General features: G+C 43.2%; 2 protein-coding genes across 9 annotated transcripts; one reads left to right on the top strand and one right to left on the bottom strand.

The window, feature by feature from the left end:
* The first annotated feature begins 331 nt into the window (after positions 1 to 331).
* On the top strand, positions 332 to 19,070 carry LOC307251950 (ETS-related transcription factor Elf-2-like). 7 transcript variants are annotated; one of them, XM_080029424.1, is made up of 11 exons: positions 3,395 to 3,626; positions 3,730 to 3,854; positions 6,802 to 6,930; positions 7,607 to 7,853; positions 13,927 to 14,040; positions 14,338 to 14,541; positions 14,880 to 14,966; positions 15,100 to 15,295; positions 15,961 to 16,335; positions 16,436 to 16,601; positions 17,056 to 19,070. In XM_080029424.1, the coding sequence occupies exons 3-11, from the start codon at positions 6,856 to 6,858 to the stop codon at positions 17,620 to 17,622; spliced, it is 2,031 nt and encodes a 676-aa protein (XP_079885550.1). In that variant the 5' UTR covers positions 3,395 to 3,626; positions 3,730 to 3,854; positions 6,802 to 6,855; the 3' UTR covers positions 17,623 to 19,070. The 7 variants fall into 7 exon arrangements, with proteins under 7 accessions (XP_079885551.1, XP_079885553.1, XP_079885550.1 ...); XM_080029425.1 differs by lacking the exons at positions 3,395 to 3,626; positions 3,730 to 3,854 and adding an exon at positions 332 to 581; XM_080029427.1 differs by lacking the exon at positions 3,730 to 3,854 and having other exon boundaries at positions 3,370 to 3,499.
* A 47-nt stretch (positions 19,071 to 19,117) lies between these two features.
* LOC307251951 (nocturnin-like) lies at positions 19,118 to 27,635 on the bottom strand. 2 transcript variants are annotated; one of them, XM_080029431.1, is made up of 6 exons: positions 27,457 to 27,635; positions 26,946 to 27,107; positions 21,862 to 21,956; positions 21,571 to 21,745; positions 20,641 to 20,972; positions 19,118 to 20,449 (listed from the first exon to the last, which is right to left on the bottom strand). In XM_080029431.1, the coding sequence occupies exons 3-6, from the start codon at positions 21,946 to 21,948 to the stop codon at positions 19,871 to 19,873; spliced, it is 1,173 nt and encodes a 390-aa protein (XP_079885557.1). In that variant the 5' UTR covers positions 21,949 to 21,956; positions 26,946 to 27,107; positions 27,457 to 27,635; the 3' UTR covers positions 19,118 to 19,870. The 2 variants fall into 2 exon arrangements, with proteins under 2 accessions (XP_079885557.1, XP_079885556.1); XM_080029430.1 differs by lacking the exon at positions 26,946 to 27,107.
* Between the last annotated feature and the right edge of the window lie 279 nt (positions 27,636 to 27,914).

The raw sequence follows: 27,914 nt of genomic DNA, 5'->3' as shown, positions 1-27,914 counted from the left end.
TTACATTATTCTTGCATTGTAGCCCATGGGACACTGACCACTTGGTGGAGACAGATAACTGTTGTCTGATAGGCCTAATTTGTATGGCCCGTGGCAGTGTGACAGGTCATAATGTTTGTTGTCTTATTATGGCAAAGTTGAGCAGACATGGATTGCTTACGAAGTGACATCTCACTAGCTACCATACATGGTTGCAGCTGGAAATAGTTTAGTATTTAAAAAGAAAAAATAATAACTTTCCAGTTTTTTTCATCTGGGAAGCTATGCTCCTCTATCGTGCGGCGTGACGTCACGAGTTTAATTTGCCTGAACAAGCTGAGTAAACTGACAACCCCAGTCCGTCTCCATTAGCGGAGGAACAGCCTGTGCTGGACAGGCGGCGTCCTTATTCATTTACCGTCCGACATGAAACAGCAGGGACACCGAGTTGTTTCTATTTCTCTATCCGGAAGCTCCACTGCTCCTCATAATATGAATACAAACAGCTAACGTTAACGTTGGGTTAGCTAGCGTTAGCAGCCAGACAACTCAGCCTCACAGCCGACAGCAGCAGCAACGGGAGCAGAGAGCCGTGCGGAGAGGTTAGTGTATGACACACTGTGCGCGCGCGCACGCACACACACACACACACACACACACACACACACACACACACACACACACACACAGAGCAGACTTTCATTAGCAAGCCAGCTAATGTCAAGTTGCTGCCTGGAAACTAAGTTGGTTATCAACAAAGAGCGAAAAGAAGAGTGTTACTGAGTTGAAATGACCTAAGCCTCATTGCTGTAGTGTTTCTTATCACACAGCTTGTTTTTGTCACAATGCTAACTTGGCTAGCTAACGTTAGCTAAGTTAATGTCAATACTCGGTCCCTGTTTCTGTTCCGTTTGCTTGTTGTGTGCGACGTGTTTCAAAAGGACACTTCTTAAAATGCGCCTTGTAGGACAGAGTTTCAACAGTAGCTTCCGTATACTAATACTTAAAAACTATATGTGATTGATGCAAGAGCTGGCTAATAATTAATTGAAAAGGTTAGCTGCACTGAAGAGCAACGGTATCATTGCTACAGTGAATCCCCCCGTGTCTCAGTGTACACGCCCGACATAATTTGACACTTGTAAGCATTGTAAACAGGCGGCTAGCCTGTGGGATGGAGGCGGGGGTTTGTTTGTATTCCCAATTCGCTTTAGATCAGACCTCACTGCTTTTATATGTGGCAGGTGGTATTACCACAATCAAACAAGAGCTGTGTCAACACACTGCCTCTATATTGGCTTTGTAAGAGTGAGTGAGTGCATGTTATTGTAGGCTCGCAGCATGTAGTATCAGGTGTGGTGGAGAAGTAGGCCATTCATGCTGGTGGCATGATAAGACCAGATGTAACTTATTTGACATCTCTTATCATTTCATGTATTAGGAAAGTAAAAACTTAATAAAAAAAGCCATTTGTTCCTATGTTGATGTTTGTACTACTAACTGTTTAGCACACACTCAGTCAAGAAGAATGACAAATGCCCATTAAAGTTAGATGGGTCATAAAAGTGCTAGTCGAATGGGAGGTCTGACATAATTCAATAGTTAATAAAGTAGGCTAATACATATTTAGCAATTTTACTCATAAAACGCATAAGCTGCTTGAAACACAAATACAACTTTTAGCTTATGGATGATAATACCCATTCCTTGGCACCGTCCCCCTGCCTCTGAGCTTATCTTTTAAGAAGCTGGAAATTAGCTGCCATTATGTCGCCTATAGTGTTCTTTCTTTGAAGCTACTGGTCTGGTCTGCTTTAGTGGTTATCCCGGTTTTGACGCAAAGGTCAGAGGCCTGGTTCTGCTGTCTCCACTGTGTAAGCTGAAGTGTCTGTGCATTGTGCTGGTGAATGATTGACCAGGCTGCCCTTTTTGCTATCCTGCCAGTTTAAGCTAACACTTGCTCTGTTGTCTGAAGGTTTCTGCTGGGCGACCACAGTCCTGACTGAATGCTGTGTTGTGGGGCTAAATCACAGGAGGCCTATGTGGAGGAGAAGCTAGATAGTCACTGGGGGCAGGCATCGGTACCACAGAGAGGCTTGCAATCAGTAAACTGCAAAATGCTGCGCTTAGATGTTACAGCAAGACGTTTAGAGTGTGAAGTGGAGTTATACTCATTTATTTCCGCTTTCTGTTGGTTGTAACATCCAGGGAGGATTTCCACTGATGATTTCTTGTGCCACTAAAGGAACTTCTTTGCTTGTTAAAGATCTCCTATTATACTACTTTTCTGGTCTTAATTTCTTGTTAAAAACTGCTATAGAGCAACCTGACACGAATCACATCACAAAAAACCATGTAGATTTTCGGGACACTCTTCCTCTCACCCTAGCGAGCACAGCAGTCTGCTCCACACACTGCTTTGAGCTTCTCCGCCCCTCCCCACCCCTCCTGCAAACCCCACTCCGTTGTGATTGGTTACCTTCCTTCCGGAACATTTCCAGCAGCGCGTGAGGAGATTTCTGAGAGAGGAAGGTGGGGGCATGGCCGGAGCTTGCCTGAGCAGCATTACCATACATGGAAACATCCGGGAACGTGACGACACGATACCCGGAAATTTGAACAAGTGAATTCTCGACCGGCTGCCCTAGTGTTTAGTGCTCTGCATAGCCACCCCAGATGGTAAGCAGGGAATATGTCTAAATGCATGTACGTAATTATTTGATACGCTAGTATGGTTAAACATGACTATAAATCATTATAACAACGTTTATAGGTCATAAAAGTCAAAAAGTATCATAGGTCTTCTTTAATCAATTACTTTGCATGAAGCCATTTGACACCAGGCTAGAGCATAGTGAAAACGTTTATAAATACTTTTTTTATCTTATTATATGAACAGATCACTGGCCCTATATTTAGAATATCCAACAAAATAAGGAGATTTTGAATGAACAATTGTTTTAATTATTAATTAATCAGTACAAAGAAAAAATATACGATCCAAAAATACCAACTCCCAAAAGGCTTATTAAGGTGGAGTTTCAATGTGACACTATAGCAGTTCAGATCATTTCTAACTCAACTTCATGCCTTTATTTTTTGCAGAAACCGAGTTATAGTGGAATATGCCCGTTTGCATAAGTGGATGCCAAGTAAATCCGAATGTCATCATACTTGCCGTGTGTGTGTGTGTGTGTGTGTGTGTGTGTGTGTGTGTTTTATAGAGGGCAGGGCACAAGGCAGGGCGTTGTATCTTTACCAAGTTAGCCCAGTTCCTTGGAACAAAAGCTCTGTTGTTGAAAGATCATGTGACTGTGACTGTGTGTGTGTGTGTTCTCCACCCTTGTCATGTGATCTGAGCTCAGGGCAGGGTCTGAGAAGTGCTGAGTTGCTCTGAAAGGTTCCTTCCACCCAGGACACAGGCATACTGCGAGCATGCAGGCAGAGAGAGGAGAAGGGCAGCCAGGCAGGCAGGCAGGCGGACGGACGGATGGATGGATGGATTTCGGACAGAGGAAAGGTGTGGGAGAGAGAGAAAGATGCAGGAGAAGTCCTCCTTTCTTTATTTATCATGGCAAGAAAACACCACTCTCATTTCTCTCGTTCTCCTCCTCTTCTCCTTGTGGATTTTTAAAAGCAGCAGCCAAGTAAAGATACAAGCTCGCATTATGAATCACATCAACTTTTCCGTAGCAAGGCAAGTTCGCACTGTTTTCCCTTTTCGTTTTGATGTGTTCATTGGAATTTCAGGGTGGGTGAATTGGCCTGTCAGGATGACTCTGCTTGTGTCTTGTGAGGAGACTGCTACTGGCTCACCACAACGAGCTAGATCAACATTAGCAAAAGAATGGAGCTACTCGTCTGCTAGCACTCAGGTATTACAAAGTGAAATGTGAACTGAATTTGACGCAGTGATCTAGCTCGAGCTCTTATCCAGGATTCATTTCAGCAGAACTAGTTTCAATTCCAGGAATACCCACATCACATGAGGACAGAACAGGCCACACTGACTACTTTTAACCTTTTCAAAGGATTCATTTCTTTGCTTGGAATATGGCAGCTGTCCACTGGTAGCTTTTGGATGAAATGCGTAGCTGAAATGGTATTAATCATTTATGTTTGAGTCGAGAAGTGACAAAGTGGCCACGTGTAAGGAGTCACCCAGTCGGTCCTGTAATACTTGCAAGTCCTGCTTGTGAGACTCAACTCCTAACAGACCTGATCTTGTGTTTGCTTTGTGTGTGTGTGTGTGTGTGTGTGTGTGTGTGTGTGTGTGTGTGTGTGTGTGTGTGTGTGTGTGTGTGTGTGTGTGTGTGTGTGTGTGTGTGTGTGTGTGTGTGTGTGTGTGTGTGTGTGTGTGTGTGTGTGTGTGTGTGTGTGTGTGTGTGTGTGTGTGATTAACCCGTTTGGGAACTCTGCCTTTAGCAAGCCTGTTTCCTATTCTGGGTCTGTGTTTGTCCACTTAGATGGATGTTTAATATCAACATCGAAGTAGGGGAAAATAAAGGAAGGAAAGAGAGAGAGAGAGCAAGAATAAAAATAGCATTAAAGAGACCATAAACATTTGCAACTCTGCAATGATGTTATTGGCCCGGTGGATCCATGACGTGATATTTGGTGGGGGGATCATTCTGTTGCCCAAGTGAAAGGATACAAGCACCACATACAGGACTCTGAACTTTGACCCTCCCTTTCACTCAATCTGTTTCTGATTGCCTTTTTATAATGAAAGCACTTGGATGGGCTTGGTGCAGTAGATTACAAAATCCCAGCGTGTCACAATCTCCAACTGTCCAACAGTGAAATAAGGGCAGATGGTGCAACACATGGTGCCCACCTTTTTCTTTGGTTTCTGTGCCAAAGGGCAAAAGGCAATGAACCTGCAGGTGATGAAGCATGAAATATTCAAACAACGTGAGGAATGGAAGAGTGAGAGGTAATAGTGATTGGATTGGAAGGTGTTCATTAAGTTAAACTAATACAACTGGTTAGATGAGGGGGCTGTTTACTCTGTCCTGTTATCATCCAGAACAGATCAGACAGCTATATACAGTAGATGAGTGTCTGCTGTATGCTGTTGAATAATTGAACAGAGGATTTCCATCCAAGCTGATAGCATGTTGGTCTCATTAGTGGAGGGAACTTCAGCCCAGCATGGCTCATTCATTATCCAGCAGGTAGAGGCACTCGCATGCACACCATGTTGGAGGACAGTGCATGGTCGGCAGCTTTAAAAAAAAATCAAAAAAATCCAAATGGTCAAGATCATTTATTGATTTTTATATGAAATAAGTTACGGATGTGGTAAACGTTTGAGCTACGTGGCTCAGGTGAAAAATTAATGCTTTAATATCAAAAGGGAAATGATTAAACCAGTGGAGGACAGGGGCCACCTGATCTGTCCATAATTTGACAAACATCCTTCAGTGGCAAGACTGTCACTGATAAGTATTTCTTTATACAATCCTAAGATTATATTTTTCAATAGCTTTTATTTTAATTGTTATATGATATGATTAATGAACAACCATCATAAAATCAGAAATACTTACATTTTATTTGAAAGAAAATAGCAATGCAAACAATAAAAAACCCAAAACTAAACAGTTATATTTTAATGTTGACATTCTCATAATGCTGCAACGCAATCTAGGACTGGGAACTCAGCTTTTATTTGATTATTTTAATTATGACAAATAAAATAACTTGTGAAGATGAAATCGCATCAATTTCATGTTTATTCAATACATTTGGCCAATGTGTTTGGCTGTTACCATACCTTACACATCAAAGATAATAGGTTAAGTTACTACTGTACATTTGAGCCGACGTGTGTGTGTGTGTGTGTGTGTGTGTGTGTGTGTGTGTGTGTGTGTGTGTGTGTGTGTGTGTGTGTGTGCATGTGCACGCGCTACTCACTCCTTCAGTTTCATTTTAATCTTCCTGCCTCATGCTGCGTGTGCATATCTCTGCCTCTCCATGCTCCTTTTGTCATGTTTTATTGTCACCCCATAGAACAGGAACTCATGGCCTTGTTGTTCTTAGCAACTGTTACCATGGCTCCAGTCTGCCCTGCCTAGATCTTCCTCCACGTGTGTGTGTGTGTGTGCGTGTGCGTGTGCGTGTGCGTGTGCGTGTGCGTGTGTGTGTGTGTGTGTGTGTGTGTGTGTGTGTGTGTGTGTGTGTGTGTGTGTGTGTGTGTGTGTGTGTGTGTGTGTGTGTGTGTGTGTGTGTGTGTGTGTGTGTGTGTGTGTGTGTGTGTGTGTGTGTGTGTGTGTGTGTGTGTGTGTGTGTGTGTGTGTGTGTGTGTGTGAGGGACTGGCTTGGCTTCCTGTCAGTGCAATTCTTCCTGTAATAGCAGACAGGCACTTCCTGTTGGCCAAGGCTAGAGGGTTTTAGAAAAAAAAAAAAAAAAAGGTTCAAACTGATTTAACTAAAACTGGCACATTCTGCATCTAGAATATGTGTAAAAACATTACTTCCACGCATTTTAGCTTCCGGAAGAAAGCTGGATGCTGTAATTTCTTAAGGTAAGGTTTTTACTCTTATTCGAGTTGTGTATTGTGCCAGTTTTAGTTAACACAATTTTCTAAAGATGTGTCTCTTGGAGTTTTTTTTATTGATTTTCAATGGATCTGTGTATGCCCCCCCCCCCCTACCAACAACTCTTTAGGGTGGATATTCAATGTTGAGACAGCACATGGCTGACTCAGGGAAACACGTAAACTCACTTTTGACCGAATCTTGTCACATGCTGCGTCACATACTTGAATTTGTTCAACAACAAGGTTTTGTTCATCTTAGTGGTTCTTCTCTCCTCAGTCTGTTCACCAAACTGGAGGAGGAGCTGCTGCTGATCCCTGAGGAGCATGAGTCATGACCTCAGTGGTGCTGGTCGACAGTGGTGGGACGGTGGTGGAGTATGTCACAGCTGAGGAGGACCCCCAGCAGGTGGGCTGGACGCACACACACAAGCCAGAATAAAGCCTCCTTTCCATTGAGCGGTCTTGTTTGGTTCAGTATGGCACGGCAAGCATTTAATTGCATTTCCACTGTTAAAAGTTGGAAAGGGAACAAAAATAAGCTAACCGTCCCAGATCGTTTTCTCTCCCCCGTTTTCTGTGCTGTCACAGAAAGAGAAATGTAGGGTTAGACAGTGAGACCATAAAACACTCTTTCTGCCTTTTCTCAGGCTACGATGATCCGATTTAAATTTTTTATGCACATTTATACTTCATAGGATCTCCGAGTTCAATACACCTTCATATTCCAACCGGTGAAGTAGGCCCTGTGTCCTGGCTGCTATGATGGCAATAATTACGTAGCTTGCACGGCCAGCCCTGTTACTGTGTAGGCTATATATACTCTGACCATGGCTATCGCCGTCAGGCATAACTCCCATTTACCAAATATGGGTGCTGTCGGCAGTGGAAACTCAAGCCAAAACTAGGGTTAACGAACTCCGCCGAACGATGCCGTGCCATGCCGAACCGAACTGTGCTGCTCCAGTGAAAACGTGGCATACTGCAGCTCTCGGCAGAAACGGTGTCTCTTTTTGTCTGTAATTGAAAACTCTTATTGACTGTCTTGATCTCTTCCGTGCCTCATTCCCCTATTGGCCCTACAGGATGGACAGTGTGAGGTGGAGGTGGAGCTTGAAGGAGAGGAGGAAGGCGAGTGTGAGGCTGAGGAGGCCTATGAAGAAGTAGAGGACAGAGAGGAGGATTACCCAGCAGTCATAGTGGAGGAGCTACCAGGAGCCAGGCTGACCCAGGAGCAGGGCTACTCTGCCCAGGTGGTGGTGTATGATGACCAGGAATACCTCATGCAGGAAGTGGGGGACGAGCAGGAAGTGGAGACAGAAGGGCAGGCAGGTGAGGCATAAATGTTCCTGTATTTATAGCAACCTATGTTTTGTATACATCTACTGTTAATACACAGCCTAGGCTCTGTAAACTGGTATGTGAAGAAAGGGGGCCCACCGTAGCTATAGCAACATGCCAGTTTACAGAGCCTAGGCTGTGTATTCACACTGGATTTTTTTTGCAGCGTGCACACACAGTACGGACAGGAAACCGATCGTGAGGAGATATTCAATGATTTTGGCAAAGTGGTTTTCACAACGAGCGTTCTGAGAATAGCTGACTCCACCGTTAATCTTCCTTTTGGCCGTATAGATTAGTGCACCAGTTGACTATGACACACATTTGTGGGATATAACACAAACAGCCCACTAACTAGAATGTCTGGAGCTAACCATGTTCTTTAGGAAATCTGTTTGGCCCTTTTACCTGAGATGCTGAGAGATCTAATGCCTTGTTTCCACCGAGTAGAGCGTGTCGGATCGGAGCGGCTCAGAGCGGGACAGCTCACTTTTAAGAATCTCGGTGTTGTTTCCACCGCCGACCCTACCCTTACTGGTAGGGCGGGGTTTAGGCTGGACTGCGATAGTCGCCGCCAGAATATGGTTCAAACTATCGGGCTGTGGAAAAACTGTGGTCAAGCCAGTGGTCTCTTGTTTTTGCTTGGTCAAACCAGCCGCTTCTTTATTTATTCCCCCCGTGTTGTTGTGAGCACAGAGACGGCTCGGTGCAACTGATAGAGACAGTGAGCGAACAGCGATGGCTGCGGCAGCTACGTGACATCGTAGCAGTGGGACACAGTGTAGCCAACTGATTCATTTAATGACAAAGAAAAACACCACACAATAAACAGTGCCGCGCTCACATTTTCGCCAAAACTCTCTTCACTCTAGCCGAGGTGACTACACACGGCGGAAATTATTCAAACCAGCCGCTTCTTTATTTATTCCCTGTGTTGTTGTGAGCGTGTATTTACTACTATCTATGGTGTAAACACACAGAGACGGCTCGGCGCAACTCATAGAGACAGTGAGCGAACAGTGCTGGCTGCGGCAGCTACGTGACTATGGGACACAGTGTAACCAACTGATTAATTTATTGACGAGGAAAAACACCACACAATAAACAGAGCTGTGCTCACATTTTCGCCAAAACACAAGACTATCTTCACTCTTGCCGAGATGACTACACATGGCGGAAATTATTCTTTCGACCAATTAAATGACTGCAGTGTGTAGCTCTGCCTTTTAGGCACCCTTTCAGGCGGCTAGTACCCCTACGGAGGAGTACTGAGATTAGGAGCGGCTCAGAGCGGTTAGGTGCGCTTAAACTGTACCCTACCCAACTTTTGGCAAATGAAAAGCCAAACTACCCGGACCGAACCGCTCCGATCCGACCCGCTCTACTCGGTGGAAACGAGGCATAACTTCTATTTCTCTTGTATAGCCCGTTGCCATTGCTGATGCACTGGGTCCATCAGGTAGTTATTGTAAGCAAAATAAAAGACAGCTGTTACCTGCTGCTGTACTGTCCTTGTTTTAGAAAAAAACCTTATGAGACATCGATGACTCTTGCTTTGTTTTGCCAGGTATTCTGAAAGACTGAGTTTACCATCAGTAGCTAGGCCAAGCTCCATCCACATTTTTTATTTACATATTTTCAGCTTGTGTCAGTGCCACTGCCACAGCTGCCTGTCAAAGTTTTAAAAATCAGCTAAAAAAGGCATTAACCTGGACTGTGTCCTAGCCGCACTGAATCCAAAAAGTCAAAATTGACTTATTCTTTGTATGACACCTTCAAGTGGCGTTTTTTTAAAGTATTGCTTTTGTGGCGTATCTTATCTCTTGGCTTTTTCTTCCTACCCTTGACTTTAAAACTTTGTGATTGTATGTTTTCTGTTATAGGCAGAGGCTGGAGTATGTTTATTTTAGTTAACATGAATACAGACCTAAGGTTTACACATCAGTTTCATAAACTAAAGCAGTTTGTTTGGGTGAGGCTGAAATGGAGCACATACACAGTATGTCTTATCAGTACTGTCAGGCAAAATAGGATGCAAGAGTGGCAGGCCTCTGTGTTCACACACTGCCACCTTGTGGTTATGTTTTGGAAGTATCCAGTATAAATAACTCTAATCTGCCAATTAATCCTGTTTTAATGGTGATCAGAGAGCAATGCAGTGATGTGTATTATTTTGAACTTTGTGTATTTATTCACACTGTCTCAGATAACAACTCCAAACTCCATTTCTCATAATCTAAGTTATAAGTAGCTTCTTATAGGATCTGCTTTTGTGTTTTGATTACCAGAAATAGTTTTTGCATCACTGACGATCAAGTGAAGTCAACTGATTTAAAAAAGGTGTGTATGACAAACACATTTGCCGTGGATTTTATAGCCTTTCCCATTTTCCAAATTGAGGTAGCTTGTATTTCTCTTCCATTTTTGTGTATGTATATTAATTTATTTTAATTAACATACTATACACTTTAACTTCAACACTTTACAGTGTATTCCTTACTTACTATTATGAAAGAAACTTTTAAAATGATGGAATAATGACCTATGCTGTTATGGTTTGTTTGTTGTTATGAATTTGTTTGAGTGCATTTGGCTTTACAACAACACTAGTTGAAAGAGTTAAAAACACAAAATATATATTTTTTTCAACTGGAAAATCCAAAGTTTAAAAGGCAACAAAGGTTTAATTTGCCATTAATTGTTTTTATTAAACAGGTTTTATACTAAAGATCTGCTGTCCGTTTTCAAACTCTCAGCAGTCAATTCGTCTGTGCAACTGAAAATATGTTAGTAATAATAGTATAATGTTTAGTAGAAATTAGGGATCACAGTACAGCTTAATTTGACGTAGTCACTACGCAAGCGAGGGAGGGCCAGGGGAGGGCGAAGGAAGGATTTCCTGTGTCGGCGGCGGAGGGATACCTCTCTGCCGACGTAATGCGTCTCGTTGAAATCGAGGAGGTTTCCCATTAGCGGCGGATTGATCTGAGCTAGTAGCTTCCTATACAATTCAGTGAGAAGTCAATGTGAATCTGCAGCAAGGGGAAAACATGGCGACTTCACAGCATGAGGGGCACGCGAACCAGCTCGATCTACTCATCAGAGCCGGTAACGTATTTTATTGTGCTTAAAAACTCGACCGGGGAGCTACTGTCAACCCGTGGGTTGTGTTTTTAACCTCGACCGCTGCGTCTCAGTCCGCTGAGTAGTGTGCTGAAGTAATGGAGGGCAATCAGGAAGTGATCACCTTGGTAGCAACCTGCATGGCGTTGCTTCACGGCGTATCACGGCCGGTTTAAAAGGTGAAAAAGTTTCGCAGGGCTTGCCAGACTGCACAAATAGAAAGTTATCTGCACGAAGAGTGTTTTGCATGTCGGAGCAGGTTTTGCTCACCGCGGTGTGATTGAGAATAAAGGTTTGCAGATCGGCTCTGCACAACCAGGAAGTGCAAAGATGTTGTCTTTCCTACGTCTTTGCCACGCTGTCTGAGTCAGAAGGACATGTGGGTTTATTTTAACTAGCATTAATATGGTACACGCAGTGAGATATCGATTCATTAAAGATTGTGATTAGCGTATTTCATAGTTTTTGACCCTGTCTGGCTTCAGTTTGAGCAGTTTGTGTGGATTATATGGTGCGAAATTCGAACACATTGTTCCTGAATAACAGACCGTTAGACATGAAAAGTGATGACCATCGAGTTGTATTTTTGTAAATTCTAGGTGTTGGTTCAGATTGACATTTTCAGCGACATATGTGTTGATATTTCGGTGTGATGGTTTCCGTTATGCTGTTATGCAGCCTATGGTTGAAGCGTGGGATGGCCTGGCTCTCGCTTTCTTCCATCTAGTTGTTTCAAGCACGGCTTGAGCCTTCGAGTAAACTTGATCTGCAAACACACTTTCACAGTACTTTCACTCGTGTGTTTACAGTTTGTGTTGATGAACAACATTTGTGAAAACGCCACGTCGTTTCCATTTCTGTTAAATCGCAAATTTCAAAGTATTTTTGTCCCATTTCGATGGCGGAAGCATTGTGTATGTAAGAGGGCGCGTCGTATTGTTGATTGATTCGCCCGTTAGCCCAATAGCGCTCGCGCTGCTTTAGGACGTCAGCAGAAGTCCAATCAGGTTTAATCGGGGGCGGGCTGTTACTCAGAGAATAAGCCAATAGGAGGCGAGGCGGGTGATGAGTGACAAGAGGATTTGTGAGCTTCTTCAAAGAGAACTGGAGGGAAAGGATGAGGACTGTAAACACGGAAGTCATCAGAGGCAGCACTACTTTTTGTCGGACTTGCTGCTATTCTTGGCGCCGTTACATTGTAGTATAGGTTCATAATAGGCATTTTCCCAATTTACAAAAATATTGTAATACTTTTAACATACACTACTCATATACAACGTACATCTATTACACAGTTGTTAATGTTTGTAACTTTTTTTATTAGTCAATCATTAAGAATAAATCAAAATCATATATATTACATAATACATAATCATTTGGACGGACGAGAAAAAGGCCAAGTGTCTATATGTGGTTGTGTAAGTCGGGTTCAGACGGCTGCTCTCTGACCTCCACACCTTTTTGGTGGTCTTATTACAGCACAACTGTTTGAAGGGCAGCTCAGCAGGCTATAGGGTCTCTGCTGTGATGTGCTGTGTTGTTTGGGAGAGAGCCTGAATGAGTGGGACAATCTAAAGATAGCCCTGTTTCTCTCCCCTATGCTGGGCCTGTTGCCTCAGTCAGATAGCCAAACATGGCCAGGGCAGGTTGTAACAGGAGCTCGTGTTTCCCACCAGTGATTGACACCAACAGCAGGTGCCCCTCAGTTCCTTCTCAGGCTCCCAGATAGTGCCATGTAATGTACGTTGCCATTTTTGATTTAAGTAGCTTTGTGTTTTCTTTTGTGTCCTGTCATATTCTAGATAGTAACTCAGGATTACATGACATTTAGGGTTCTCCTCGCTGCCTCTCTTTTGACCTTTCTGTAAACGGATTTTCGAGCGGCAGCGTTAGTTGTAGCTGAGACATCTTACTTGACCTCCCTGAACCTTTCCCCAAGTCACTCTTTAGAATCCTGAAACTAACCTGCTATCTTCAAACATGGAGAATACAGAACAGTTGCAAAACGAGTTCAATAAAGAGGAAATATGAAAACACTGGACGTTGTGCTTTACATTATATAATGATAATAATATTTAAAGGCATTATGTGTGTGTTTAGACCAGAGTGAAAGTGACCATATCTGTGTTTTTAAAAGCAAATTGGTTTTCCACTAGGGGGCACCATATACTTTACATTTTGTATGCAGCAGCATAGTCACTTTGTTGTATTTTGACATGATAAACAGTCTCTATTAGTGTTTTTATAAATTTGATCTTGCAAATGAAGTCTTTGTGGATTCTTAACAGGATTCTAGTTTTTGGTTTGGGGAAGTGTAACACTTGTGTCTTTTGGTAAAACAGGCTCCAACAGTAACTTTACAGTAGTCTCCCCGAGGGCAGCACAATCGGATACAAATCGAATTTATTACCGCTATTTTTTCTCATTAGACAAACTATAACCACTATGATTGATGGTGACGGCATGTGATTTGGATTTTGTCCTGTATTCTTCTTATGTGTTGCACCGTATGTATGTGTGTCTACTACTGTCTGTAAAGCAAATTGCCACAAGGGGAACTTAAAGGCCTACTTCACTGGTTGGAATATGAAGGTGTATTGAACTCTTAGATCCTATTTAGTATAAATGTGCAAAAAAAAAAAAAAAAATCGGATCATCTTAGCCTGAGAAAAGGCAGAAAGACTGTTTTATGGTCTCGCTGTCTAACCCTACAGTTTCCTTCTTGTGACATCACAGTAAGGGTTAGGATGAACAGGACAGATGGGCCAAGGGAAGACTGAGGGAAGAAAAACCTAATTCATTATATTATAATAGTTATTTTATAATGATAGAACGCTGGTTCCGTATGGGTGAAGTATTCCTTTAAAGTTTAACTCTAATCCACTTTATTTTTCCTGAACAATTTGTTAATTGACTTTCGGGGGGTGTGTGTGTGTTTCAGTGGAGGCTTCTGTCCATGGCCACAGTATCCACTGCTCTGACAAGACCTTTGAGGCGGCAGAGGCTCTGCTACGTATGGATTCACCCTCCAGTCTCAGAGGAGACCGTAGTCCAGGTAAGCAACATACTAGTATTCATCTGTATGGTCACTGTTGTTGTCAGGCATGCTAAAAGTAATTTATTTTTTGAGTGTATATTAAAGTTGTAGAATATTGTTTTGAGTTAGTTTCAAAGCTCTGTTTTCTTAACCTTTTTATAACTAATCCAAAAATCGAGCTAACCCAATGTTAATCCGTCAATACAAAAAAAAAATGTGGTAGCGAATTTCCTCATCAACCAAATAATGATTAAGTCTTCATGACGATTAACACTAAACAACACTCGTCTTCGCTCCTGTCATTGGTCCACCCAGAAGCTTTCATCCCGCCTTACGCAGCGACCCCAGACTTTCTGCACGCGGCCATGCGTCCAGACATGATTGCAGAGACGGAGGTGGAGATCTCCACAGAGGAATGCTGTGAGGAGGAAGAGGAGGAGGAGGAGGAAGAGGACGAAGACATTGGCACTCTGATGGAAGAACCAGAGCAGGGCGACGAACCGGTCAAGAAGAGGAGAGGTGAACACACATTATTTACTTTTTAACCTTAAACTCCATGTAGCTTCATTTCATGCCGTTTGAGAACCGCTAAGAGCACCACATTGTGGATTATTTGAATTTAAGCTTTGGATAATAATGAAAAGAGAGAAAAGGTGTTTTTGAATATTTTATTAACCAAATTATAAATGGAATAGCATCTTCCAGCTCTGTGACTATCTTGACCTCAAACGTAAACCCAGAGTTTCTCCGTTAATTACAGCTATCGAGTTTATCCAAAAGCACCATCTAGTGGTTCACTCACAACTCGGTGATCTCCAGTGTGGTTGAAGTCCTGTCTGACATGTTTCCTTTTCTAGCTGGACGGAAGCCAAAGACGCATCAGTCGGCTGTTTCCAACGGCTCAGCAGACCTAGGCATCAAGAAGAAACCCAGAGAAGGGAAAGGTACCTGAATGCGTTCCCGGCTATAATTAGATTAGATACATTATATACAATACGTGCAATTGTTGCCATTCTAATGTGCAGACAGAAAGATGTGTTACGAACTACCAATGCATTCAATTTGCTTGTCACCCAGCAGGGAGCACCACCTACTTGTGGGAGTTCCTGTTGGACCTCCTCCAGGACAAGAACACCTGTCCCAGGTACATCAAGTGGACACAGAGGGAGAAGGGCATCTTCAAGCTGGTGGACTCCAAGGCTGTGTCCAAGCTGTGGGGCAGACACAAGAACAAGCCCGACATGAACTATGAGACCATGGGACGGGCACTCAGGTGAGGAGAATGTTGGCTATCTCACACTGGCAGTCTTGGCCGCTCCGAGTCAAACCATACCCGATATACATTTTTATTACCACTTTCACTGTGCCAAGCCTGGGACGGACTTTCTCTGGCCACACCTCCAAGTGAGCTTTGTTGACGTCACTGAATGATGACCAATCAGCGCCAACATTTAATGACCCTTCAGCGGCATTTAAATAGCCTCTGCTGCTCTGCCATACGTAACACTTGAAGTTATTTTGTACAACTTGAATACATACAAGAAACCCCATATTTCAGATTATAAAGCATATTCAACATATTGTGTATATATATTGTATCATTTAAGCCAAGATAATTCCCTGCATAACTTCTACAACCATGTGGCAAATACAGAGCGCTTAGTCTGCTGATGCTTAGTCTGCTAGCTCAATGGTAATTTATAATGGAAACCCCATTGACGTGCTATGAACAGCAAAACATTCAGTGGTCTTATTCATAAACACACATGAGCACCAGAGAGCACCCACAACCGGTTAGCTCTAATGAAGAGAAGCAAACCCCTGCCTTGCCGGGCTGAAATGCAAAGCCAAACCGAGCCGAGCCAAGCCAGCACATGTGTATGGAAAAACGTGTCATACTTGCAGCACTGTAACTCCTGTTAATCCTTTTCTCCTCAGATATTACTATCAGCGCGGCATCCTGGCCAAGGTTGAGGGCCAGCGTCTGGTCTACCAGTTCAAAGAGATGCCCAAAAACATCATCATCATCGATGACGACAAAGCAGAACTGCCCAGCCCTGAAGATCTGATTGGCTCTGAGAGCCCTGCCTCCTACGAGCGTGTGCTGCCCGCTTGGGTCACTTCAGGCAAGAAGCCCAACATCCTGCGAGGTGCCAGCAGGGCCAACGTGGTCCAGGCTCCAGTCTCTACGGGGGTCAACACGGTGACAGGAGGCGCTACTGTGGGGATACCAAGTATAGTGACGGTGTCTACAGCTCCAGATGGGAGCCAGCATTCTCACACCGCTATCTTCACTAACGCCTCTGGGCCCAGGTTAGATCAACACCTTTGGTTTGGTAGTTTGATAACAGAACGTTTGGTATATCTTCTCAACAGTATAGATGAACTTTTGCCTCTCTCTTCTCGTCTACAGGACAGTGCGGGTTGCTATGCAGGTGCCCGTAGTCATGACGACATCGCTGGGGCAGAAGATCTCCACCATGGCTGTGCAGCAGCCTGTAGGAACAACGGGCCACACCACTCTCCTCAACAACACCTCTGCCATCACTGCTACTGGGAACACCAGCTCACAACAGAAGGTGTGTGCACTCCTAAAACTACTGTGGCTAGAACGCTGGCTGTTTTTAAAGGAATTTTTCTCGAATTTGATAATTTTTTAAAGATGGAATCCATTTGCTGCCATTCATTCATGTTGTGTTTAGCCTCGTTTCCACTGAGCTTTTCAGTTTGGTTTGGTTCACCACGCATTTCCACTGTCAAAAGATGGGATGGGTACAAAAATGAGCAAACCATGCCATACTTATTTTAGTAACTTTTTCGTTGGGGTTGGTTCGTTGTTAGTGTTGCGAAAAAGGTATTAAATTGCATTCTGCATGGTATTACAAAGATCTTAAACTTAGTTTAAATAAGGTTTTTATAACCCAACAGAATACGCGTGCAGGCTTGTAAATCACTGAAATAAATTGTTTACATGAAACATTCTTGCTTTTTGGTCTTGTTGTTAAATGTCTTTTTGTTGTTATGGGGTGTAAGGTTATGTTCCAGACAATCCCCACCATGGTCCCAGCCACGGCGGAGAATGGAGACAAGATCACCGTCCAGTTGGCCAAGATCATCACCATCCCAGCCCACCACTTAGCCCAGTGTCAGCTCCAGGCTTCCGGCGGCACACACAAGCCCGGCATGGGGGCCTCTCCGACGGGCATCAACTTCCTCGGCAGCCCCCTGACGGTCCGGGCCCTGGCTCCTGTCAACGTCGGCCCGGGAACGCAAGTGATGAGACTCACCATGCCCACGCAACAACAGCAGACACTGGTGGTGTCTCAGTCGGGAGGCGGGGCCGGGGTGGTAACCATGTCAACGGCCAATCAGGCGATGGCGACACAGCCTCGGATCATAAGCATTAACGGTTCGGAGCTGGTTTTAGGAACACAGGAGACTGGGGGAGTCACTTTGGAGAAGCTGAGGGCTGCGGGAGTCCACGTCCAAACTGTGCAGGTGCCCATGGCATTCCAGCAGAACCAGGCCGTCAACGCTGAGCTGGCTCCCAAGCTGGACACGCACGAAGTTACGATAAAAACTGAAGAGCCCGAGTGTTGAAAGGACACATCTATCAATATCCATCATTTCCTTCTCTCTAACCCCAGAGAGATTTAGTTTGTACATGTCTGAGGTCATTTTTACTCTTGTAATAACCAGCAGCAGCTGTCTATGAGACTTTAAAGACTCCCCGAAGGCTTGTTTTTAAGTCCTGAACCTGTCCTTCGTCTTCCCTGTTGCTGCCTAGAACTTGACTGAACTAAGCAGTTCTCCCTAAGAACCACACGGAAACCTCTCCCGAGTGTCAAACTGTGCTCTGCAAATAGGAACACAACACAGACTTTAAAAAGGGACTTGTTGGGAAAAAGGTAAAGGGACCAACCTTGATCACTACAATGTATGCCTTCTGAAATGGATCGCTATCAAACTTAAATTGGGGCAAAAAAGGTAAAGAACCTTGAAAATACAGGAAAAAAGTTGAAACACTACAAATCGAGGCAAATAATTAACTAACCAAAATGTGAACTATCAACAAAAAAAGTGAGGGGTGTGATGAAGCTTTTGTAGGAACCATTTGTGTATAATTTTGCCTCTTCAGATGGCAAAAAACCAGCAACTTTTTTATTTTAATTTTAAACTTGTATCACTGTGCGGATCAAGTGAGGGTGGTGCTACGTGTCCTAAAAGACTGAAAGAAAGGAAAGGAGAAGAGACAGAAAGTGGTCATGTATGTAAATATCTATATATATTCTCTACTTTTACAGTTTATGGAGCTGAAGTTAACAGAACAGCCTTAGGTTTTCATTTTGACTTTTCTTTTTCATATATTGTCTGAACAGTAAGCTACTTTTTTTTTTGTGTGTGTGTGTGTGTGTGTTTTGATACCTTGTACCAAGCACAGTATTATTAAAACTAGGGGAATTAATATTTGTATTATAGGTTCCACGGTCTCTGTCACACTCATAAGTTGAATCTTAGAGGAGAAAGCGCACCATGTTGTAGGCGAGTGGCCAGGATGCTTACAGCAGCGTGTCCTCCAGACTCTAGGAAAATGTATCGATCTATAGGGTTGAATTTCAGACTTTTTGACAAAAGAATATTGGCTATTTCTTAATTATTTTCAGAGAGAGGGGTGTGTTTAAGGAATAAAACAAAACAATTATTTTAATTGTTAAGAGATGCATTGAAAGTCCCACTTTTATGCAGAATGGCTGCGAGAGATATCAAACCACTGTGGATCCCAGGTCACTTTATACTTTCTCGCTTAAAACAGAGCGACAATTTGCCAGCATACTTTTTTCTGTAGTGCCATTGTGGCCCTGCCCCCATACTTCATTATTATTTTTATCTAAAAAGAGGGAAGGACGGAAAGATGTTTGTGTTCAGACTGAACTGTTTGTATATTCAACATTTGAAGTATATTCTATTTTGCTGTACTCTTGTTTCAAAGTGTATTAGATTTTACTGACATATAAAAAGACATTTGAAACGTGACAGATCTTCATGTTTTGATGTATTTATTCTTAGTTCCAAGTTCCAACCTTTACAAGCCAAATTAGCCTTTGACAATGCAATCAATGTGGGTAGTGTATTTAAAACCTGTAAGTGTGTCTCTCATACACACACAATATATCACTAGGTACTGTTCATGTTCTTGTTTTCATTTATTATGTGGGAGTGTAGTGCACTCTGACACTGTAGTACCTGGCAGTTCTACAAACCTCCTGTTCAAAAGTAATCTGTCAATATGACAAAACAAGATTTAACATTTACACACAGATGGTCAGTGGTTGCATGTTTCTTAACACCAGATAGCGTTTGTATTACTGATACTAATGTTCGGACATTTAGCACTGAAACAAACCATTTGAGTTGTCAGCTGGTTAATGGAGGTAAATGTTGCAGGACCAATTTATCATAAATTAGTTCACCCAAAAGACAAAATAAATATTCCCATGTGTAGCCATGCAGATAGTTATGGTTGTATATGCCCAGGTTAGGAAAGGTATCTCTCTTCAGGCCGATAAAATGGATAGGAAAAAAACGATGTCTCAGTCAATATGAATAAACCGCTGATCAACACTGCAGTAAAGTTTTGTAGATGCAATTCATCTACCACAAACAAGATGGCATTCCCTTCCTTTAGATTGGGATGGATATGGGTGAACCGACCTTTTAATTCCCAAACTACGAGTCATGATAACGTAGTAAATACAATATGTCATCAACCGTAAACCTCACATGTACAGCAATACAACTTTATTCTAAGTCACTCTGTAGTACATTGGCAGTGTGGGCTAGCCAGGAGTCATTCTTGATTCAGTCTCTTCACAGCGTCGTCACTTCCCGTGTGCTGATTCGACGTTTCCTTCTCCTTAAAACTAAAGTCACAAACTAGAGAAAGATGGTCAGAGGGATAACTAAAAGACGGGAGCCTGTTGGGGCCAATCTGTTCGTCGGTGGGCATGTCCAAAACGGCCTCCACCCTCAGTGTGTCGCTACTGTACCATATGTAGTCCAGGGTGGTACAGCATTCCCCCGTAGGACGAATCTTCCATGTGGTGTACTGCGGCTCGGTCAAACCGTCCTGGCTGAGCTTCTTATAGGCCGAGTCCAAACCGAAAGGGGACGTGGTGAAACGTCGGTACACCTCCTCCGTTGGGACCGCGTTGAAATCGCCACATATGAGCAGAGGAATGTCGCCCGTAGAGGCAGCCATGTTGGGCCCTGCGGGGTGTTTCTGGACCAGAGTTTCCAGCTGTCTGAGGAGGTCTGAGCCCTGGGCGCTGCGGAGCCACTCCCAGCCGGAGCGAGCCTTCAGGTGGGTCACTGCCACGCAAAGGCATTGCCCTGTGCTCCGACAACGTAGCATCGTCACAACGGCAACCTGTAGTGAGACAGCAGCATGTTAGAGGTGCTAAGTAGCTGCTTTTTGTTTCGTATGTGTAGCTGTAGTGGGACTTTAAAGATCACATATAAATTATACTGCTCATTTTCCCTTGTCCCACATTAGTGTTGAAAAACCATGAAAAAGTGTTATTTCTTCATAATTAGTGACCTTAAACACATTCTGCCCACCTGATTGGTTGGGATCCTGATGGCAGAGAGTCGTAGGCTCACGCTATCAAGCAACTCAAATTGCGTCTGGTCGAAGAAAAGCGCGCAGCCGTCGGGGCCGTTGTTGCCCTCCACGTCCAGGCAGGGGGACCAGGGCTTAGGGCAGAAGTGGCTGCTGTAACCCAGGCCTGCCAGGACCGGCTGGAAGGTGTCATAGTAGTGGTCCACTTCCTGCAGACACAGGATGTGAGGTCGGTAGGTGAGGATTTCCTCCAAGATGAGGTACTTCCTTCGCGACCACCTCAGGGCCTCTGGGGGACACTGGACAAAACTGTCGAGGCCCTCACCTAAAGCTGAAGGACAGATGAGAGGAAAGAGGGAGATGTACCATCAGTTAAGTAGCCAAACAATGCTCCATGGTGTATGTTAGCTATAGGGTTCTATCAGGATACCAGCCTTATCATTGTGTACTTCCTATGGCTGGAATGATGGGAGCTGAGATGTCCAACTCTACTATGTGTTAAAATACAAGGACTAGTGCTGCGTTCCAGATGACTCAGACGTGGAAAATGACCACGTTGTAGTTTTGGGATTGACCGACCTCCAAGCGTTGCAGCTATCTTCAGTGACCCAGTGACATGAATAAACAGCCTAAATTACCCATTAGCTTTGCTCCTGTCTGGCTACATCTCTATGGAATCCGCAAGTCAGTTCATTTTTTGTTTTGTATGTTTTTAGCATTTTTAACATTTCCCCATACTTTTTCTAGTGCGAGCTCAGAATCTTCAGTCTTCCCAGTTGTCCGGAACACCGCAGAAGAATTGGCACACTATTTGAAAGACACTTGTACCATCATATCCGCTTCACCTTATTGTTTGAAGATACAATGAGTCATAAATACACCAGGGCCTGTACACATCCAGTGTGACGTGTTGTTTGACTGTTGTCTACCTTGGGCCAGTATGTTCCATTGCATCACCCTGATGGAGCTGCTGGGGGCGCCGTCTCCATCACGGAGGTGAGTGAAGGTCCTGGTGAAGCGCGGCGGTCTGTCCCCCAGTGCCTCCTCACACTGGCCAAGCAGCTCGGCTGGATCGTTGGCACACACCACGGACCCCTTCTGCTCCTGCAGAGGGCAGAAATGACACTTTAACGTTGCTTTCAGACTACCAAACATGGACGTACACCTGCGTCACTCTGCTGAATACTGTGCTGTGTATGGGAGAGAGGAGTAGTAGTGACCTGGCAGAAAGCTGGATCCAGGTTTGTGTCTGCGGGCTGCTGGGGGTCCAAATGAGCGCTGAACAGCCTGGTGGCCCCTCCACCCATCGGACACACTGGTTTGGAAGGGAAAGACAAAGGCGGTTGAGATGCAACAGTGAGCATATCTATATCCTATCTAGGTTAATAGCAGAGAAAAGCTCTATTTAGTGTGTTTTTTTGAACTTCGGCTCAGATAATGACACCAGGGAGTGAGCAGCACATCCCACATGCTCCACTGTCACTGTTTTAGTCACGTGGAGCAGCATAACTATGACAAAGCCCTGCTTTTTAAAATCCCATGACAAATAAAGTGTTTCAGCTTTGTACTTCTACCTTTACTATGTTCACCAGCTAGCCGCTAACTTTTGCACAAAAATATTGATTGTAGCAGGCTTAGCTTACAAGAATAAACACCCATACTGTTGGATAACTAGGCAGCCTTTTTTTCTTTATTAAATCAGCTGGAAAGAGATTCAACTTTCTAGTTTTGCACCAGTTTGCACAGGTCATACCCTGTTTATAACAAGCACTGTCGGTGTGTGTGACAGTGCTTGGTATCAACAGGGTATGACCTGTGCAAACTGGTGCAAAACTAGAAAGTCGTGCACACACACACACACATCTTTTCACCTATGCCTCCACCACTATTTCACATGGTGGCTGTTTGTTCGATCTTTGAACTGCAGTGGGTCAAACCAAAGTGGGTCAAACTGAGTGGTATTTTTGGATCAGAGACACGTTGCTTGTTCAATTCCAAATGCTGCAGACAGTTAACACTTATATTAAAATACTTTGAATGAAATGATAAAAGTAGAATTATGTTTCCAACTGTGCTCATTTCCAGGTGTTTACTCGTGTTCCATAAAAGAAGAAGTATTTCAAACAATTTACTTCCAATTATTTGGCATGGACACGATTCATTTTCTTCCTTCTCTGTAATGGCATGTCGCAGTTCAACGCAAAACATTGTGCATTGTTAACATGCACAAATCGGACGATGACCTATGCTCGATCAAACTAGTTCTTGCAACTATAACTCTGTATGACTATAAAAGTGTTTGACCACTGATGTTTAGGATGAGTCCAGGTCTGTTTGGGAGGGAGCGATAACAGGAAGCAGCTACCACACTAAAAACAACCCCTTGTGCTTTTACATTGTAGAAGAAGTATATTTGTTGAAGTAAACTTTACTCTTTCAAAAGTAAATACAGATGATTATGGTCAACAATCATGCATGGAGAGAAGACCAAAGCCTCCTACTCATAATATTGCCAGAGTTTTGTCTGCAGTTGTATATACTCAAAATGAGCAGCTTAATACCTAATGGTTTGACATGATCAAATGGTGGGAAGACCAAAAAAAATGGATCAATACATGTCTGGCTCTTGATGACTCAATGCTAATTTGAATCTAAGAGTTGCCAAGAGGATGCAATAATAGGTTGGTGTCACTTTGAATCTGAGGAATGAGATCCAGGGGACATAATCACACCAGACAGGAAAAGTCTGTCATAAAGATGGGATAATAATGGTATGCCACAATTCCATGGAAAATGTTGTGCATTGTTAACATTGACCAAACGGAGGCCAACTCCTATTTCCACAGAAAAAACTTCCACTGGCACATTCACCTAAACATTAAAAGACTGACAGACATATTCATAATCACGTGCCGGTCCGTGTTTATCCATATACACATGGCAGCAAGCACCAGCCATATCCAGGCTCTATGCTCTGCAGCACCATCGAATATACACAACCTCACTGTCACTTCCAGCCTAAGCATTCTAATAGACACCAGTCATGTATAAACACTACTATCTGTGGTAAAGTAAAGAACATCTGCCTCTTACCCAAAGTCTCCATCACTGCCCACAGATATAAGAAGCCTCTGCACTTGGGTAAATAGTCCTTAAAGCCTCCTTTTAAAACGCTAACGTCACCCGTACCGACACTGTGTGTAACTGTCAAGCTGACTGAAGTTTCCTGGCTAGGCTGAGAGAGTTGACAAGAGGACACGGCGACAGATGTGTTTGTCTCCGTGTAAATGGGGAAATATGACTTCTCACAGCTGCCTATAAAGCCTCTGGGAGCGAGAGAGAGAGAAACAGATTAGGAAGTGTAGACGTCATCAGGCCGTATGGAGTATTACAGGTCATGTGCTGCTGAGGGAGAGAGGGACACACTGCGCAATCCAAACCACTGTTTTCTCACACACAGTAGCTGGGAGAGAATGCCTTGCCTATTCACTAGTGATAAATTGTATTAACTTGTCTGGAGATGGTCACACACTCGCCTTAACATTGGGCAAAAGCATTATGAATAGTAACATGGAGTCACGCCATCCTAAATTTACACACACACGGTAAAGTAAGTGGATATCAGTGGTTCACAGTTTGGTAATGATTTTTTGACATCATCAACTGCAGTACAGCAACAAATGTGCTCAGTGTGTGGGAATGATGTTTTTTTTTTGCAATATTAACTTCCTCAATGTGGATGTCGTAACAGCACCCAGGTCACATTGATTGTCGCCAATGTTCATTGTTATTTTCCACTCTAGGACTAGACTAGTCCAATGTGCTTTTCCATACGGAAACAAATATGATCTAATATTTTGGGCCAGGATCAAAACTGTTCATTGAGATGGTATAACTACATTATGAAGTAGCACTGCCCAACCTGTGGTTGGAGGCCTACCTAAGTGGTCGCGGCAAAAATATGAGGGGTCATTAGACTAAAGCCATGCCCACACGTATGTTCATAACCGTAGCCGTCTCTGTGCGAATTTGCCTTTTGCCACATGCGAGAATTGCAACCGGACACTAAAGCTGTGTGATACCTCTACCGAAAGTGTAGATTTAAAAAAAAACTCTATTTCTGTATTAATGGGGACAAGGAAACTGGAGGTTTGGGGAAATGCTGGAGTCATGCGCATGGCAAATGGTTGTTCACATCTAATGAGCTCGAAAGAAGACGCTCAATGTGCATGCTCACAATGTTCTCCAATGGAGTTTGATGTGAAAACATTAACGCAACATACTGGCCTGACATGATTACGTCAGCATTTCAATTTTCTTTGCGTTGTTGTGTGTACAGAGTGATATTCTAAAACATTGTTGTGTGTACATGAAAGGTTAAGACGATGTGAGTTTTTTGTAGATCAACAGAATAAATATTTAAAACAATATATATTTGGTTTTCCTGTAACAGAAACACATCAGCTGAGAAAGCAGCAGTAAACAGTGTTTGAATGTGATCAGCATCCTGCCTCTGTCTCACATCCATCTGCTCCTCTGTCAATACAAACAAGACAAATCCCTGCACTTGTGTGATGAGAATCATTTTGAGTTGTTATGAGCTGAGACAAAGCCATATCATCCCTGTCTATGTGAATCCCTTAATCCAACCCAATGGAGTCAAGGGGGCTAATGTGTTCTTTTTCCACTGTGTTGCTTTGACGTCAGTGTGCACAGAGCAGCAAGCTGATGACAGCCACGATCAGGCACTAAAAGCTGGCTGGCTTTGAGCGATGACTCTCTTGTGTGTGCAAGACTCAGTCTTTGCCCATTGGAAATACATCCATCTAGCACAAGTCATGAGCCAGTGGGACAATTAAATACATGACTTCTATTCAGAGTGGAGTTTGCTTTTAAGCAGCAGGAACAAAATCATCTTCGACAAGAACTACGAGCAACCGACGTCCAAAGAGGAGGAATGAGCATTCATTGATAATGTTTGTTTGTGTGCGTGTGCGTGTGTGTGTGTGTGTGTGTGTGTGTGTGTGTGTGTTCATGACGTTGTGAGGGCAGTGTGACTCATTTCCTGTAAGCAAACCTCTTGGTGTCCAGGATGAATAATTAATTGTAGTGGAGTGATTGGGTGCATGACTGACAGGTTTTGTGTATACCTCTGTGTGTGTGTGTGTGTGTGTGTGTGTGTGTGTGTGTGTGTGTGTGTGTGTGTGTGTGTGTGTGTGTGTGTGTGTGTGTGTGTGTGTGTGTGTGTGTGTGTGTGTGTGTGTGTGTGTGTGTGTGTGTGTGTGTGTGTGTGTGTGTGTGTGTGTTTGTGTGTGTGTGTGTGAGAGAGAGAGAGAGATTGGGAGGGAGTGTGTGACTGTAATCCTTTTGTGTCATATTGATATTTCCACAATGAAGGGCAACTGCCTCAGTACATTACAATATGTGGTTGGGTGTGTGCGTGTCTGTGTGTGTGTGTGTGTGTGTGTGTGTGTGTGTGTCATGTCATGTCACAACAGCTGAAACCATTTCACTCTGAAGTTTCTATTTGTGGTCTTAAAGAACCCCAACTGTTTCTACACCAAACTATTTTCTTCCATTATTGCGTCCAGTGAGATATCCTTCACTACTTCTTCTACTGTACACAATAGTCTCCTGGCATTTTATTGTCTTGTAAATGTTTAATTATGCAGTCATTATTATATGAAAGGTTAAATAAAGGTTGTAACAAGTGTACAGCCATGCTAGTGTCTCTAGGACTATACTGAAGTAAAGCGGCGCATTGAAATAATTGCTCATTACTAAATCCATTCCATAATCCATTCAATAATTAATGATATAGTTCATCGACTGACGGACGGACATTGCTGCTAGCATGGCATATGTAAAATGAACATGATGTTCTTTTTGTTACATTTGTCATCAGTGTAAATCAAGATTAGAAGTCCATAATATATTAACAGTGCAATTAGACATTATTAACAGCAAAAAATACTCATGTAATCTCAATTAAATATCTTCTTAAATCTATTAAGCACTAACAGTTGTGAGGATGGATTTCTGAGTATACGAGTGTGATATCTTGTTGACCCTAAAGAAACCATCATGTATGTTATCTAGGAGGTGGTATAGGATTGCTGCTTTACTCTTTGACCTTTAGACAGGCAAACCTGGGTCACAAACTACAACATGAAAGGAGCCACTCATTCCACGTATAATGTTGGCATCTCGTTTGGGAGCAAATAAAGACATGAACCACCATTAGACAATATAAGCTAGATTTAAATAATGACTATAGTTAAAAGCACACAGGCCAACAACTGACCTGGAAATATCAGTGTCAACCGTACAGTCGGCTCCAGTCCAAAGCATTTCTCGTAGCGCTCTCCCCTGTGAGATTCAAGCCAGCAGGGCCTTCAGTTGATATGTTATCGTTGAGATGTCCTGACCTTTACTCCCCCCTCTCACGCACATACAGCCTGTAGCACTGAAAAAGCCGTGGGATAACATTCAGTGTGAACATGCTGCCTCCCTCCACTGCTCAAAGACTCAAAAAGGCAAAAGAAAGTTGAACACAAAAATTCCACTTGCACGTTTTTCTCCGATGTTTTGAAGGGAAATTCGATTATCGCAAAATATAAACCATAACATAATCTGAGTTTTCTTGTTTACACCATCAAGAAAGTCTGCCTGTCAAGAGGAGTAGTGTTATGGCATGTATCCCATGCAGACAAAATCCTGAGCTAGTTTAGTAGCCACATAGTTGTCATAAATTGTAAGATACAGTGTGCCAGAGTCGAGAGCAAAGTTGACTTCTCGTTTATCAGAGGACATACCTTCTTCACTGCTGATTTCCCTTAAGCTCCACTTGTTTTCCTATGTGGTCCTAGGAGTGTGTGACACAGACAAACACACTGTAGCTGCAGGAGAAGGTCACTGCCGAGGGAGGCCCGCTCCTTACTGCCATCTTCTGGAAGGGAGAGCCACACAGGGGCACCAGTAGCAGACTGCACAAGTTGAGTCTGAAAAGAAAAGAAACTTGGCCATTATTCCCTGTGTTCAACTATATTAACAACCAGAAAATAAAAATGGCGGCTAGAAGAATATTGATGGGTGTATCAGGCAGTGCTTATAAAATAAATTCAAATATATTAATCCGTGGGGCCTGCCAATTTTTATACTTATGAAGAAGGCTTTTGCATTTGTCTCCCAAATGAATTGGAATGATCACAGTGATAAAGCAAGTGAAGTATTGTTTCTCTTTCTGAATTACAAAAAAGAAAACACAGCTATA

The sequence above is a fragment of the Ammodytes marinus genome (assembly GCF_949987685.1).
Source record: "Ammodytes marinus genome assembly, chromosome: 6".
NCBI classification, from domain to species: domain Eukaryota; kingdom Metazoa; phylum Chordata; class Actinopteri; order Uranoscopiformes; family Ammodytidae; genus Ammodytes; species Ammodytes marinus.
The sequence above is the reverse complement of the archived record's forward strand: the minus strand, read 5'-3'. Positions and strand labels throughout refer to the sequence as shown.